General features: G+C 34.4%; 1 protein-coding gene and 1 non-coding gene across 8 annotated transcripts in view; one reads left to right on the top strand and one right to left on the bottom strand.

The window, feature by feature from the left end:
• Positions 1 to 16,291, top strand: part of PHF8 (PHD finger protein 8) — a 96,865-nt gene that overhangs the window by 63,181 nt on the left and 17,393 nt on the right. For all 7 annotated transcript variants that reach the window (XM_039851427.1, XM_039851432.1, XM_039851428.1 and 4 more), the window contains one exon: positions 1,803 to 1,898. In XM_039851427.1, the coding sequence (XP_039707361.1) occupies positions 1,803 to 1,898 (96 nt within the window). The remainder of the gene's footprint in view (positions 1 to 1,802; positions 1,899 to 16,291) is intronic.
• Positions 6,593 to 6,711, bottom strand: LOC120593578 (5S ribosomal RNA). The gene has a single exon (XR_005650394.1). It is a non-coding gene; the product is annotated as a 5S ribosomal RNA (ribosomal RNA).

The following is a 16,291-nucleotide window of genomic DNA, read 5'->3' as shown; positions in this document are numbered from 1 at the left end:
ATCATGACTCATAATTTTTTGTTTAAACCTGGACATTTTGAATTTTATACTGAGGTAACTTTGGAAGTTATATTTTTCTTCCTTCCCAGAGTTTGCTGTTGTTGCTTATTGTGAGCTACAGTTATCTATTTATTGAGTGACTTGGCAAACAATTTTTTGAAAAGACTGTATTCCTTGATATTTCCTTAAATGCCTAAATTAAACAATCTTTTTTTTTCTTTGTTAAGCATTCCTCTTGTTGTTGTAAGTATTTGATTGGATTTCAGAGTCTTAGAAATGTTGATTCTTACAGTTTTTGCCAGCTTAATGGTTGCTTCAGTGGAGAGATAGATTCTTGGAGCTCTCAACTTCACCATGTTGGGGCATCACACCTTCTACCTTTATATTTTTAACATGCATATTTGAACTTGTATTTTCTTTAAATGTCTAGAGTTAATTATCATCTACATCTTTTCCTCTTTAAAAAAAGACTCAAACCTTAGAATGGAATTCCTTTTGCATGTTACTCATACATATTATCTCTCAATCCTCACAATTTTGCAAGGCAGGTGGTATCTATTATTTCAATTTTATGGATGAAGATGGTAAGACTTAGAGAAGTTCTCTTAGGCTACAAAGCTAGTGGGTCACTCCAGGATTTCAAAATAATTCTCTGATACTGAGACTCAAGGTCTTTCTACCATACCATACTTCTTTCTTTGAGGTAGAAAAACCACTCAAACTCAACAAAATAACATTGACAGCCATTGGGGCTAGTAGAGACTGTACCTTTCTCAAACAACTGTTACCAGTAGTCAGTGACCCCTCTTTAAAAAATTACTTAGTAAGTAAGGAGGCAGGGGTTTTACGTCTTTCTTTTCTCAAGGAAGAAGGCCAGAAAAATTTACTCATTTTCCTACAAAGAGGCCCTTATGGAAGGACATGGGATATTGGATTCCTCTGATGAAGTAGAATTCTAGAAAAATTTGAAGCTGGTCATTAGGAAGAAGTTTTTTCATTCTCACTTTGCTTTTCTTTCAGGTTTAACAGCAGCAGCAGAATTTGACCTCATCAGTAGGACCTTTCTAGACCATCTTCCCATTAAATCTTATAGGTGTTGCATGTGGATTGTAAGGAGAGTGATAAAACTGAATGTTTGCATGTATTTGTATAGTATGAGATACTTGTATATGTGTGTTTTGTCATTCAGAACATTCAGTTCCAATAATCTTGTTCCTAATTCAGCCCAAGTAGTATTTTTGTTCCCTTTTTGTGAATGATGTTTGTACCATTCTTTTTCCATTAATTCAGCAAACACTGAGTGCCTACTTTGCATTACCTTAGGCTCCCTTAGTTTGAAATCAAACAATACATATCCTGGCCCTCCTGGTAAATTGGGGGTGACAGATTTATGAATCGTCTCTTAAGTACTATATAACAAGTAACTCCAGTAGAGGTCTGCACAGGATACTATGGAGAGTTGAGGAGGCATCTGAATCAGATTACAAGAATGAGGGAGGCTTCTTTAGAAAGTGAATCTAGAGCTGAATTTTGTGGGGTCAGTAAAGTAACTCATGAAGTTACTGAATGGATATTGGGTGAGCGAATCAGAATTAGATGATGCTAGGAGGACATTTGCAGCAAGAATACAAAGGTAGGTAGACGTGAAAAGTATGTGGCGCATTCAAGGACTCCTGCAGTTGAGTATAGATTAAATAAAAGGTCCACTTGTAGGGGAGTAGGAGGAGCTGAGTTAAGTATCATTTTATCTTCCCCTTTCTGAATGAGGTCTCAGTTGACCTTACTTTTCTCTCTCACTGCAGTTTACCCATCCTTGGAGTCTGACGATGATGACCCTGCTTTGAAATCTCGAACCAAGAAAAAGAAGAATTCAGATGATGCTCCATGGAGTCCTAAAGGTAATGTAGTATTCAGTCCTTAAACTCTGTGGGAGTGGTTGGGGGAAAAAATAGGCTGAGATTAGGTGGAGTATTTAATACAGGAAGATATAATTCAGTTACTCATTTGTTTTCATCAGCAAACACTTGTCGAGTGCCCACTGTGTGCCAGGTATTAGGTGCTAGGGTGAAAATGATCATTGAGACACAGAATTCATGCACTCAGTTCAGCAAAGCCAGGAATAATGGAACATGTTGCTCCTGATATTATATGACTTGAGATGAAAAGAGGAAGACCTTGAACAGAGTTTAACAAGTAGTCTAAGACTTCTGAAAACATTCTGCTACCATCATCCTAGCTCTTTGGTAATATTAATATCAAAGGAGGGAAATTCTGCTGACTCTTGAGCTCTACAAGGCCCAAGACTCCTTAGATTGTCAACTGTACTGGCTGAAAGGCTATCACTGAGAAAAGAAAAAAGAATGATCATTCAGTTGAACGTGGAATTTAGAGAATAATAAATTTATTCATCTCTTTGGGTAGTTTTCACATTGGAGGGTGTTATTGGTTAGCTTCTGCTGCTTATCCAACTACCCCAAACTTAGCGGCTTACAATAACAGCAGTTAATCATCTCTCATGATTCTCTAGGTTGACTGAACTACTATTTCAGTCTAAACCAGCTTGTCTGGGGCTGTTTGTTCTGAAAAGATCTCCCTCAGATGTCCTAATTTGGGCTCACGGGGGCCTCTCTCCATGTGAGGCCACCAGGAGGCTCTCTCATCTACCAGGAGGCCAGCCCAAGCTTTTTCACAAGGGTAGCAAGCAGAAGGGTGTCCAGCAGTAAGAGAGGACAAGCCGCAATGTGTAAGCACTTCTCAAGCCTCTGCTTATGTTATGTTTTCCATTGTCCCATTGGCCAAAGCAATTTACATGACCAAGCCTTGATTCCATGGGTGGAGAAATAGATTCCATCTCCTGAAAGTGAGAGTTGTAAAATCTTATGCATAGAAGGAGATGTGAGCAAATTGAGAGCCATTACTGCAGCAGTCTGCCACAGAGGGTGCTGGCATCTCAGTACCTGTGTCTCCCCAGAAAATAAAGGGCCTGCTATCCCTACCCAACCTTATTTGGCCTTTTTGGTATTTGTTTGGGGTTGGGGGCGTAAAGTGGCAGGGCAGTCCTGGAAAGTGTTCTCTTACTGATTTAATCAGCAAATTTTTTTGGAAGAGGTTTGTTTCTTCAGGCGTGTTTTCTGATTTTATTTTCCCCGATAGTTTCTGGTTTATAAGCATAATAGAAAATTTGGAAAATACAGAAAATAGAGGAAAGTATAAAGAAGAAACCATCCATGATTCTGCCACCCAGAAGCAGCCACTGTTGTTAATGTGTTGACATATTTCCTACTTGTCTTTTTCTCTTATGCATTTTTCTTTTTATGGTTGAAATCACATTATGTATACAATCATATATCCTACTTTAAAATTATTTTGCCCTTTATTCAAAATAATATGTATATCTGGTAGCAAATCAAATAGTATAGAAGAGTTTAGGATGAAATGCAATGGTCTTCTGCCTCAGCTTTTTCTACCTACAATGTCTTGCCTGAGAGGCAAGTTTTTATTTTTCTGGTAGTTAACCTCTAAAACTCAATATAATAGGGTTTTATAACACTATTTATTTCTTGATTTATTAACTTAATTTCTGTTTCTCCTTCCATCAGCTTCTGTCAGTTTCTTTTGATCACCCATTTTCTAAGATATGGACATTAGTGCTGCTAATTTTTCTTCCTCTAACCTTCTATGAGGCACACTTTTTCTTTTACATTGTCAAGGCTGTTAACATTTACGTTGTCTTGTGATTAATACTCTACATCAACTATAAGTTGACTGTAAAAGTTGAAAACTGATAAATATATCTGGCTTTTAAAGTTAACAAGATAAATATATCTCTATGCCGTTGTTTATAAATAATATTTTAGTGGTTACAAAATATTCTACTCTATGGATATACCTAATTTGCCTAACTTCTCCTTTGATGTGGGGCATTTCGCCTAGTCCCAGTCCTGGAAAGTGTTTCACACTTAGTAATAACATTTGGGGGGAACATCTTTGTATGTGTTTGTATCTCTGATTATTTACTTAGGACGGATATCCATGAAACTCTAGAAGGGCCAAAGTATATGACGCTATTTACCTTGATATATAGGTATGCAGTGAAAAGTCTTTCTCCAACCCCTGTTCCACAGCCTTCCAACTTCCCACCTAGCATCAGCCACTGTTATCAGTTTCATGTTTATTCTTTCAGAGGTAGCTTATACGTGTGCAAATAAATACATATATATTTTTTCTTTTTCACTCTTCTTTTACTCAATTGGAAGCATACTTTATACACTATTATGAATGTTACTTTTCCCACTTAACAGCTACATCTTAGACATTGTTTACACTCCCATAAGCAATAAATGAGTATCTATTTCCCTACACCCTTGCCAATACAATTTGTTAATATGAATGTTTTAAAAGCTCTTTATATGTATTGCCAAATTGCTTTTCAGAAAGGTTGTACTAGTTTACACTCTCACCAGCCATGTGTGAGAGTACTTGTTTATGAATCCTTACAGGCATTAAACATACAGCATTTAGGAGTAGTGTTTCTCTGTGAGTAATAGAAACTATTGAGGCATCCTTAGTGCTTATCCCCTCAGGGTCACAAGATAGCTGCTTTACTTGCAGCAGAGGGCTCTGAGTTACAGTCAGGAGGAAGAGGAAAAGGAAAAAGGAATAGGCCTGCTGATCACCCCTTCCCAAGGAGTTTTAAAGTTCCACTTTTTCGAATATTATCTTTGGCTGAAATTGTGTCACATGGCCAAGAGGCCAGGAAATGTAGTTTTTAGCTAGGTACATTGCTGTCCCACAAAGTCATGTTTTTCGTTAGTTAGCGAAAAGGGAAAATGATACTGGATTGAGAACAAGCAGTCTCCACCATGATATTTTATTGACCTTTGGTATTTCACAAGCAAACAACAGTATCTTACTAATTTAATTTTCATTTCTTTGAGTTAACATTTCCTACGTGTTTATATTAACATTAAAATTTATTCTTTTGTAAATTTTATTTCTGACCTTTACCCATTTATCCATGTAGTTCTTCAAGCTTTTCAAGTTGCCTTTTTTATATGGAAAGTAAATAGTCATCCTTCACATATGTATATAATTTGTTTATGGCACTTTTTCCTCATTCTACATAAAAAACCTTAATATTTCTATATAAAAAGTTGATCTTATCCATTGTTGCTCTGTTCAGAGAGCACATAATTAACACCTCTATATTTTTCATTTAATTTTTTTAAATTAAAAAAAATTATTTATTATGGCGACATTAACAAAATCTAATAAGTTTCAAGTGTACAGTTTAACAGTAAGTCATACATATATCGCATTGTGTATTCACTGCCCATACAAAGACAGAGACATTCTACAAAAGGTATTCCTATTAAAATAAGTAGTAAGACAAATATATTCATTATCAGTGCTATTATTTAGCATTGTTCTAGAAGTTCCAGACAGCAAAGTTAGGAATGAAGCAGAAATAAAAACTATAGCTATTAGAAATTAAGAGAACAAACTATCATATTAGGCTCCCTACGGGTGGGAATCCTTTTATTTATGTCTTTCATTGTATGTGTAGCACCTTGCATAGTGACTGGCACATGTGAGATATTTAATAAGTATTTGACAAGTGAAAGAAATGATAGGATTAAAAAAATCATAATTAGAATTCTCTTACAATTAGAAAATGTAAGAGAATCGACTGAAAAACTGTTAAAACATGTAAGAATTCAATAAAATGGGTAATCACTGAATATAAACCAGATATCCAAAAATCAAGAATTGTTATATATTGGTAATAACCATAATACACAGAGGAAAAAATTCTATTGATAATAACAATTGTATAAAATACTCATGAATAATCTTAAGATTATGTGTGGAACCTACATGAAGAAAACTTTAAAACTTTGCTGAGGAACATAAAAGAAGACATGAATACACAGAGGTATACCATGTGCCTGGTTACAAAGAATGAGTGTTGTAAAGGGTCATTAATTAAATGTATATGTTTAACACTATCCCAGTTAAAAATACTAATAGAATTTTGTAGGGAACTCATTCTAAAATTAATTTAGAAGAGTAAACAGGTATGATTAGTTTAAAGAGTCATAGAATAGAAAAAGTAAATGAAAAGAAATTAGCCTTTTAAGATATTTAAGTATACTACAGTGCTACAATAATCAAGTTAATGTGGTTACAAGAATAAAAATAGTAAATATTTTTCCTTTTTTATGTTAAAAGTTTCTGTGAAAATTTTCATATGTACACAAAATTAGAGCAGTTAGTATCTTAACACCCATGTTTATCACCCAGATTTAATGATGAACATTTTGCTATATATGCACATACTTTTTTTCAAGGCATTTTTAGTGAAGTTTGAAATATGGAATCTGTATTTCCTTATTGTTCTTCTAATTATCCTATCCGTTATTGAAAGTGGAGAACTGAATTTGTTTCTTCCTTTAGTTCAGTCAATTTTTCCTTCATGTATTTTTGGTCTCTGTTAGGGGTGTGTGTGTGTGTTTAGGTGAGGCAACCCTTAGTCGACCTCATAGATTGCAAGGACCTTGTCAATTTACAATCCCTTATGTTTTATTTTTTATGCCTATAGCACCCGGTCTTCCTAGGTGGTCTCCCATCCAAGTACTAACCAGGCCCAACCCTGCTTAGCTTCTGAGATCGGATGGGATCAGGCTTGTTCAGGGTGGCGTAGCCATAGACAGAGGTGCATATATTTTTATAACCGTTATATCTTCTTGACAGATTAATGCTTTTATTATTATAAAATGTCCCTTCTATATCTCTAGTAACAACTTTTGTCTTAAAATCTATTTTGTCTGATTAGTATAGCCATTCAGTTTCTTATTTGGGTAATGTCTTCATGGTATGTCTTTTTCTATCCTTTTATTTTCAATGCATTTGTGTCTTGAATCCAAAGTGTGTCTTGTAAACAGCATATAGTAGGATTATAGATTTTTATCCATTCTGCCAGTTAAATTGAAGAATTTAATCCATTTATACTTAATGTAATAACTGACAAAGTAAGGTTTACATTGTCCATTTTTCTGTTTGTTTTCTCTGTCTTATTTCTTTTTTGTTCCTCAATTCTTCCATTACTGCCCTTTTTTGTGTTTATTTTCTAATGTCTAGTTATTTTCTAGTGTCTTGTTCTATTCCTTTCTTTTCTATATATATTTGAGTTATTTTCTTAGTGATTGTCCTAGAGATTAACATTAATATCTTAATTTATAACATTTTAATTCAGATTAATATCAACAATTTCAATAGTGTATAAGAACTTTGCTCCTATATAGTTCCATTCCCTTTCTTCAATATGCTATTACTGTCATAAATTGCATCTTTATACACCATGTACCCATGAACATAGAGTTATAATTATTGCTTTATGCAGCTATCTTTTTATTTAGGAGTGAAAAAAATTAGATACAACAAAAAAATGTTTATACTTTCTTTTGTAATTACCTTTACTAGTTACCTTTACACTAGCGCTCATTAGTCATATGGATTTGATTTGCTTGAAGAACTCCTTTTAGCATTTCTTATAGGGCAGGTCTGTTAGTAATAAACTCATTTTGCTTGCTTTAGAATTCTTGGTTGACAGTGGGTTTTTTCCCAGCACTTTGAATATGTAATACCACTGCCTTTTATCCTCATTGGTTTTTGATGATAAATAAGCTGTAAATCTTATTGACAATCCCTTGTATATTATGAGTCGCTTCTGTCTTACTGAATTCAAGATCCTCTCTTTGTAGTTTTGGTTATTATGTGTCATCTCTGAGTTTATCCAACTTGGAGTTTGTTGAGCTTCTTGGATATATAAATTAATGTTTTTCATCAAATTGGAAAAAATTTAGCAATTATTTCTTAAAATAGTTTGTCCCTTTCACTTTCTCCTTTCGGAAATCCAATATGCATATGTTGGTAAATTTCATGGCATCCCACAGGTGCATTTGTCTCTGCTCATTTTCCTCATTCTTTTTTCTTTCCGTTCATCAGACTGTATAATCTTAATTAACCTATCTTTTAAGGTCACTAATTCTTCCTTCTTTTTGCTCAAATCTGTTGAAACCCTCTAGTGAAATTTTTATTTCAGTTATTTTACTTTTCAACTCTTAACATATCTATTTGGATCCTTCTTATTTCTGTATTGGTATTCTCTATTTGGTAAAACATCATTCTCATATTTTATTTCATTATTTTTTCAATTATAATTGACATTCAGTGTTATTTATGTTACTTTCAGGTATACAGCATAGTGGTTAGACATTTATATAATTTAAGAAGTGATCCCCCTGAGTAGTCTAGTAACCACCTAGCATTATATGTAGTTTTACAGTTTTATTGACTGTATTCCCTATGCTGTACCTTACATCCCCTTGGCTATTTTGTAACTACTGATTTGTACTTCTTAATCTCTTCACCTTTTTCACCTAACCCCATTCCCATCTAGAAACTATCAGTTTGTTCTGCATATCTATGAATCTGTTTCTATTTTTGTTTATTTTGTTCTTTAGATTCTGCATATAAGTGAGGTCATGTGGTAATTGTCTTTCTCTGACTTATTTCACTTAGTACAATACCCTCTATGTCCATCCATGTAGTAGCAAATGATAAGATTTCATTATTTTTATGACTGAGTAACATTCCACTGTATATGTGTACCACTTCTTTATCCACTTGTCTATTGATGGGCACTTAAGTTCCTTCCATATCTTGGCTATTGAAAATAGCTCAGCAGTGAACATAGGGGTGCATATATCTTTTTTAATTAGTTTTGTGGGGTTTTTTTTCGAATAAATACCCAGAAGAAAAATTGCTGGGTCATAAGGTAGTTCTACTTTTAATTTTTTGAGGAAATTTCAAACAGATTTCCATAATGGGTGCACCAATTTGCAATCCTACCAAGAGTGCATGAGGGTTCCCTTTTCTCTACATCCTCTCCAACACCTGTCGTTTGTTGATTTATTGATGATGGCCATTCTGACAGCTGTGCGGTGATATCTCATTGTGGTTTTAGCTTGCATTTCTTTGATGATTAGTGACCTTGAACATCTTTTCATATGTCTCTTGGCCATTCATATATCCTCTTTAGAGAAAAGCCTATTCAGGTCTTCTACCCATTCTTTAATTGAATTGTTTGTTTTTTTGGCGTTGAGTTGTATGAGTTCTTTGTAAGTTTTGAATATTAACCCCTAATCAGATGTATCATTGGCAAATATCTTCTCCCATTCAGTAGGTCATCTTTTCAATTTGTTGATGGTTTCTTTTGCTGTGCAAAAACTTTTTAGTTTGATGTAGTCCCATTTGTTTATTTTTTTCTTTTGTTTCCCTTGCCTGAGGAGATATATGAGAAAAAATATTACTAAGAGCAGTGTGAAAGAGTTTACTGCATATGTTTTCTTCTAAGAGTTTTATGGTTTCAGGTTTTATATTTGTCTTTAATCCATTTTGAGTTAATTTCTTATATATGGTGTAAGAAGGTGGTCTAGTTTCATTTTTTTGCGTGTATCTGTCCAGTTTTCCCAAACGTGATTTATTGAAGAGACTGTCTTTACCCCACTGTATATTCTTGCCTCCTTCGTCATAGGTTAAATGACCATATGGACATGTGCTTATTTCTGGGCTCTTTATTCTGTTCCATTGATATTTGTGTCTGCTTTTATGCCAGTACCATGCTGTTTTGATTACTATAGCCTTGTAGTATAGTTTGATATCAGGTAGTGTGATACTTCCAACTTTATTCTTCTTTTTCAAGATTGCTGTAGCTAGTCGGGGTCTTTTATGGTTCTATATAAATTTTAGGATTTTTTGTTTTCATTCTTTGAAAAATGCCATTGCTTTTTGATAGGGATTGAATTGAATCTGTAGATTGTGTTGGATAGTATGGACATTTTAACAATGTTAATTCTTCCTATCCATGAGCACTGTATGTGCTTCCATTTATTTGTATCCTCTTCAGTTTCTTTTTTCAGTGACTTATAATTTTAATTTCTTTTTCTGATAGTTCATTATTAGTGTATAGAAATGCAACCAATTTCTGAATATTAATTTTGTATCCTGCTACTTTACTGGATTTATCAGTTCTAACAGTTTTTATTTAGGGGGATGGAATCTTTAGAGCTCTCTTTATATAGTTACATATCATCTGCAAATAATGACAGTTTTACATCTTCCTTTCCAATTTAGATGGCTTTTATTTCTCTTGCTCATCTGATTGCTGTGGCTAGGAGTTCTGATACTATCTTTATTAAAATGGTGAAAGTGGACATCTTTGTCTTGTTTCTGACCTTAAAGAAAATGCTTTTAGCTTTTCCCCATTGTGTATGAAGTTAGCTGTGTGTTTGTCTTATATGGCCTTTGTTATGTTCGGGTATTTTCCCTCTGTGCACATGTTGCTGAGAGTTTTTATCATAAATGTATGCTGGTTTCGTCAAATGCTTTTCATACATCTATTGATATGATTATTTCATTTTTATCCTTCAATTTTTTATTTAGTGTATCACATTAATTGATTTATGAATATTGGTCCAACCTTGTATCCAAGGAGTAAATCCAGCTTGATCATGGTGTATGGTCTTTTTTAATATATCGCTAAACTTGGTTTGCTAATACTTTGTTGAAGATTTTTGCATTTATGTCCATTAGGGATAACAGCCTATAATTTTCTGTTTTTGCAATGTCTTTGTCTCGTTTTGGAATTGGTGATGGTGGCCTTATAAAATGAGCATGAGAGCCTTCCCTCCTCTTGAATTTTTTGATAAGTTTTAGAAGAATAGATGTTAATTCTTCTTTGAATGGTTAGGAAAATTCACCTGTGAAGTCCAGTTCAGGATTTTTGTTTGTTGGGAGCTTTTTGATTACCAATTAGATTTCATTAGTAGTCATCAGTTGCTTCAGAGTTTCTGGTTTCTTCTTGACTCTGTTTATAAGATTGTATGTTTCTAGGAATTTATTTATTTCTTCTAGATTGTCCAATTTGTTGGCATATAATTGTTCATAGTATTGCTTAGGTCTTTATACATGGTCTCCTTTAGCTCTTTAAACATGTTTGAGATAGCTGGTATAAAAAGTCCTTGTCTAATATGTCCAGTTTTATTTGCAAAGTCGGGTACAGTGTTTATTGGTTACTTTTTTCCTGTGTATGGCTACACTTTCTTATTTCTTTGCATATCTTCCAGTATTCTGTTGAAAAGTGAACATTTTAAATAATTTGGCAGCTCTAGAAATCAGATACTCCCCACTCTATTCCCTAGGGTTTTGTTGCTACTTGGCGGTTATTTTTTTGTTTATGATTAGTTTAGAAAAGGCATTAAAATATGTATTATTTTTATTCATGGACACTGAAGTATCTACTCAGTTTAGTGGTCAGCTAATGATTGGACAGAGATTTCCTTAAATGCCTGGAACCAGTAAATTTCTCAGTGCTTGACAAGGGGCTCTATGTGCATGTTGGTACATGCCTTCAACACTCAAGGAGGCACTTTACACCTCTGCCTTAGGATTCAATTCCTGCTTTGTAGAACCTCAATGTCAGCCAGAAGTGAGTGCTTAGGGTTTTCTCAAGTCTTTTCTGATCATGCACATAGACCCTATGCATGCTTATGGCCTTCTGGATTTCCATAAATATGGGGAGCTTTTCTAATCCCTGGTGGATAGCTCATTCCTCAGCTTTTCCTTTTAAGCTTTTGGGTTGGTTAGTCTGTTATTTGCTACAACTGTTATCCATCACCTTAAGCAACTGGGACATTAAGCATTTGCCTTTAAATATTTTTGATAAATGCCCCGTGGGGAGAAGCTTTGTGGCACTAGGCTCCAGCTCCATTCTGTTCCCTACATCACTGGGAATGTGGGCTATTATTTTTCAAGGCCACTGATGGGCTGAGGAGATCTGGATGGGTCTAAGGCAAGTTAAAATTCCACAAAGCTCACTGCTCTTACTAAGATATAGCTCTTTCTTTTAAATAAATGCGTTTTAGATTGTTGTAAGCCTTTGGTTAAGTTCCAGAGTTCTGAAAATGTTTATTCTGACATTTTTGCTAGTTTTTTCTTTGCTTTTTAATTCAGGAATGAACTGTTGGAGGTACTTAACTTTGCCATTTTTGCAGATGCCATCCATCATGACATACTAAATAGTTAAGTATGCATCTCTATGAAAATGACATTTTCTTCCATAACCATAGTACCATTATATGACACCTAAGTAAACATTTATATCCTATATCATTTAATATCAAATCCTTATTAAAATTTCCCCCAGTCATACCAAAAATGTCTTTTATAATTTGTTTATTCAAACCAAGATAATCTCAGTCTCATTGATTATTTAAAATTTTTTATTATTTTCCAACATACATATATGTCGAAGGATAGTACACAAATGCCCATATTCTCAATACCTAGATCCTACAGTTGTAATATTTTGCTGTATTTGCTTCATCCATTTATTTATGTCTGTCTGTCTATCTGTAGATTTTGCTGAGCCACTTCAGAGTAATGGACAGCTGTCATAACTTGATATTTTACCCCTTAATATTTAAGTAGCTCCTAAGAATAAGGACACCCTACTATGTAGCCATACTACCTTTGTTATACTAACAGTTAATAATTCCCTAAGATCTTCTAAAACCAATTCCATAATCAAATTTTCTTAACTGTATGTTCAAAATTTCTTTTTTTAATTAAAATTATCGGGGTGACACTGGTAAATAAAATCAAATAGGTTTCAAGTGTACAATTCAATAATGTATCATATGTATACCGCATTGTGTGTTCATCACCCAAATTTGAATTCCTTCCGTCATCAAATATTTGACACTCATTACCCTTATCTACCTCCTCTCTCCCCGCTTCCCTCTGGTAACCACTAATCTACTGCCCATGTCCATGAGTCTCTGTTTGTTTGTTATGATTGTTTGTTCCCTTTAGTTTTATATTCCACATATGAGTGAAATCATATGGTTTTCAACTATTATTGTCTGACTTATTTCACTTACCATGATAATCTCAAGATCCATCTATGTTATCACAAATGGCAGTATTTCATCTTTTCTTATTGCTGAGTAATAGTCCATTGAATATATGTACCACATCTTCCTTATATAATCATCTATTGAAGGGCACTTTGGTTGTTTCCATGTCTTGGAAACCATGAATAATGCTGCAGAGAAAATAGGGGTTCATATATCTTTTTTTCATAATATTATTTCTTTTTTTAATTAAGTTTATTGGGGTAACATTGGTTAATACAATTATATAGGTTTCAGCTGTACATTATAATTTGACATCTGTGTATTCTATTGTGTGTTTACCACCCAAAGTCCAGTTTCCTTCAGCTACCATATATTTGATCCAACTACCCACCACCCCCTCCCCCCATCTCCCCCCCCATATATTTGACCCCATTTACCTCTGCCTACTCCTCCCCCCCCCTCCTCTCCTCCTCCACCCTCTCTCCCCTCTTCAAACGAACTTCAGCCTTCCTTCTTTGTTGCATTTATTTTTTCTATTGTTTTTTTTTTGTTTGTTTTCAATTTCATTTATTTCTGCTCTAATTTTGATTATTTCTTTCCTTCTGCTGACCTTTAGGCTTCATTTGTTCTTTTCTAGTTTTTTAAGATGAAGCATTAGGTTGTTCATTTGGGCATGTTCTAGTTTTTGGAGATAGGCCTGTAATGATATGAACTGTCCCAAAAGTTTTGATATGTTGTACTATCATTATCATTCGTTTCTATGTATCACTTGATCTCTTTTTATTTCTTCTCTGACCCAGTTATTCTTCAGTAGCATGTTGTTTAATCTCCATGTATTTGTAGTTCTTCTTGATTTCTTTCTGCAGTTGATCTCGAGTCAAAGCATTATGATCAGAGAATGATTGGTTTGATTTCAACTCTCTTATATTTGTTGAGGTATCTCTGTGTCCTAGCATGTGGTCAATCCTTGAGAATGTTCCATGTGCACTAGAGAAGAATTTATAAGCAGCTGTTTTGGAATGAAAGGCTCTATAAATATCAGTTATGTTCAGTTGGTCTAATGTGTCATTTAAGGATTTTTCTTTTTGGATGATCTGTCCATATCCGACAGTGGGGTAGTTAGGTCCCCTACGATGTTAGTGTTTTGGTCTGCTTCTTCCTTTAGTTCTGTTAATAATTGCTTTACATATTTCTGGGCTCCCTGATTGGGAGCATAGATATTAATAAGTGTTATGTCTTCTTGGTGCATGATTCCCTTTATCATTATGAAATGTCCCTCCATATCTTTCTTTACCTTTTTTATTTTGAAGTCTCTTTTGTTTGATATTAGTACTGCTACTCCCACTTTTCTCTGAATGCCATTTGCTTGAAAAATCATTTTCCACCCTTTCACTTTGAGCCTATGTTTGTCTTTGGAGCGGAGATGTGTCTCCTGGAGGCAGCATATGGTTGGGTTTTCTTTTGTGATCCATTCTGCAACTCTGCTTTCTTATTGGTGAGTTCAGTCCATTTACATTTAGGGTGATTATTGAAATATGAGGTCTTCTTATAGCCATTTTATCTTTTGCTTTCTGGTAGCTCGGTGTTTCCATCGCTTCCTTGTTTTCTTTCTGTTTTCTTTATTTTGGTTGGCTTTTGTGGCTTTTGCCTCTCTTTCTTCTTGTTTTATATTATATACTTTAGTTCTGAATCTTTGGTGTGTGGCTACCATTACGAATATGTAAAGGATAGTTATATATATATATACAGTCGTCCATTTTCTTGTGCGCGTGTCTGATCTCCATTCCTTTTTATGAATTTGGATCTTTGAATCCTCCCCTTTTCAGTCATTGTTATCTTACTTTATTCCTATGTATGCTGAATGCTCATTACTATCTTGTTATAACAATTCCCTTCTTATTATTTAACCTTATAATGCCCTGTTCTTAGTAAGGGTTGCACTCCTCTGCTTCTATTTGCCTAATAGTCACTTTACTACTAATTATGTATTTTTTTTTCATTTTGTTTTAGGTGAGCTGACCCCTTTCAATATTTCCTGTAGTGCAATAAATGCAGTCCTCACAATGGAGAATTCTGTCAATTTTTGTATATCTGGAAAAGTCTTAATTTCTCCTTCATATCTAAAGGAGAGCTTAGCTGGATACATTATTCTAGGCTGGAAGTTCCTTTCACTTAATAGTTTAAATATTTGATTTCATTCTTTTCTGGCTTATAAAGTTTGCACTGAGAAGTCCGAGCATAATCTAATGGCTTTATCTTTATAAGTTACCGTTTTTTTTCTCTCTGGCTTCCTTGAGAAATCTTTGTCATTGATTTTTGATAACTTTAATTCAGTCTGTCTTGGTGAAGGCCTTTTTGGGTTGAGATGATTGGTTGTTCTGTTGACTTCTTGAATTCCAAGCTCCAGCTCGTTCCTTAGATTTGGGAAATTCTCATCCACTATTTGTCTGAAAATGCTTTCTAGTCCCTGTTCCTTTTCCTTGCTTTCGATAATGCCCATTATTCTTATAGGCTTTCTTCTGATGGTATCAGCTATAGTTCTTTAGAGCCTTTCTCTCATACATGGTTTTTCATATTCTTTCAGTTTCTCTCTTCTTCCTTTGATTTATATTTCTAGATTTTATCTTCTATTATATGTCACTGATCCTTTCCTTCCACTTGTGATTCACTCTATTTTCTCAAATTATTATTTCATTTTTTCAACTCTTCCAGTGTGTTTTTTTTTTTCTCCAGAATATCTATTCTGTTCTTTTTGAGGGTTTCGGTCTCCTTGCTCTGCTCATCTATGTGTTTTTTTCAATTCCTGAAATTGTTTGTTTGACTTGTTTTGGATCTCATTGTGTTTTTTCACAGGTACCATCTTGAATTCTCTGTTAGGTAAGTCGCATATTTCTATGTCTGTAAGCTTATTTTCTGGAGATTTTTCTCTTTCTTTCTGAGATGCCTTGTCACCTTGGTTGTTCATGGTGTTTAATGGACTATTTCTCCGCCTGGGCATTAATAGACATTTATTCTGCTGTTTTTCCAGAAAGATTTATTATATAAAGGTCTTTCTTTAGCTTGTTGCAAAGAAGACACTTTTCTTTTGGTTTCCAGTAGGTGGCGTCTAAGCCTTTTGGATTCCTGCTTTATATAAAGCCTTAATAATGCCATTTTTATTTTCTTGTAGATATTTATTCATGCTCGCTACTCTCAGTTTCAGTCCATGTCAGTGTCAGTGACAGTCTTGGCAGTGCTTGCTCAGATTCCCCTGAGGCTCCTCTATGATTGGTCTAGGAGAGTATCTGGGGAGGGGCCCTCTTGGTTGGGTG

The sequence above is a fragment of the Pteropus medius genome, unplaced genomic scaffold, assembly GCF_902729225.1.
Source record: "Pteropus medius unplaced genomic scaffold, Ma_sr-lr_union100, whole genome shotgun sequence".
Classification (NCBI taxonomy): domain Eukaryota; kingdom Metazoa; phylum Chordata; class Mammalia; order Chiroptera; family Pteropodidae; genus Pteropus; species Pteropus medius.
This window is presented reverse-complemented; position numbering and strand designations above follow the sequence as displayed.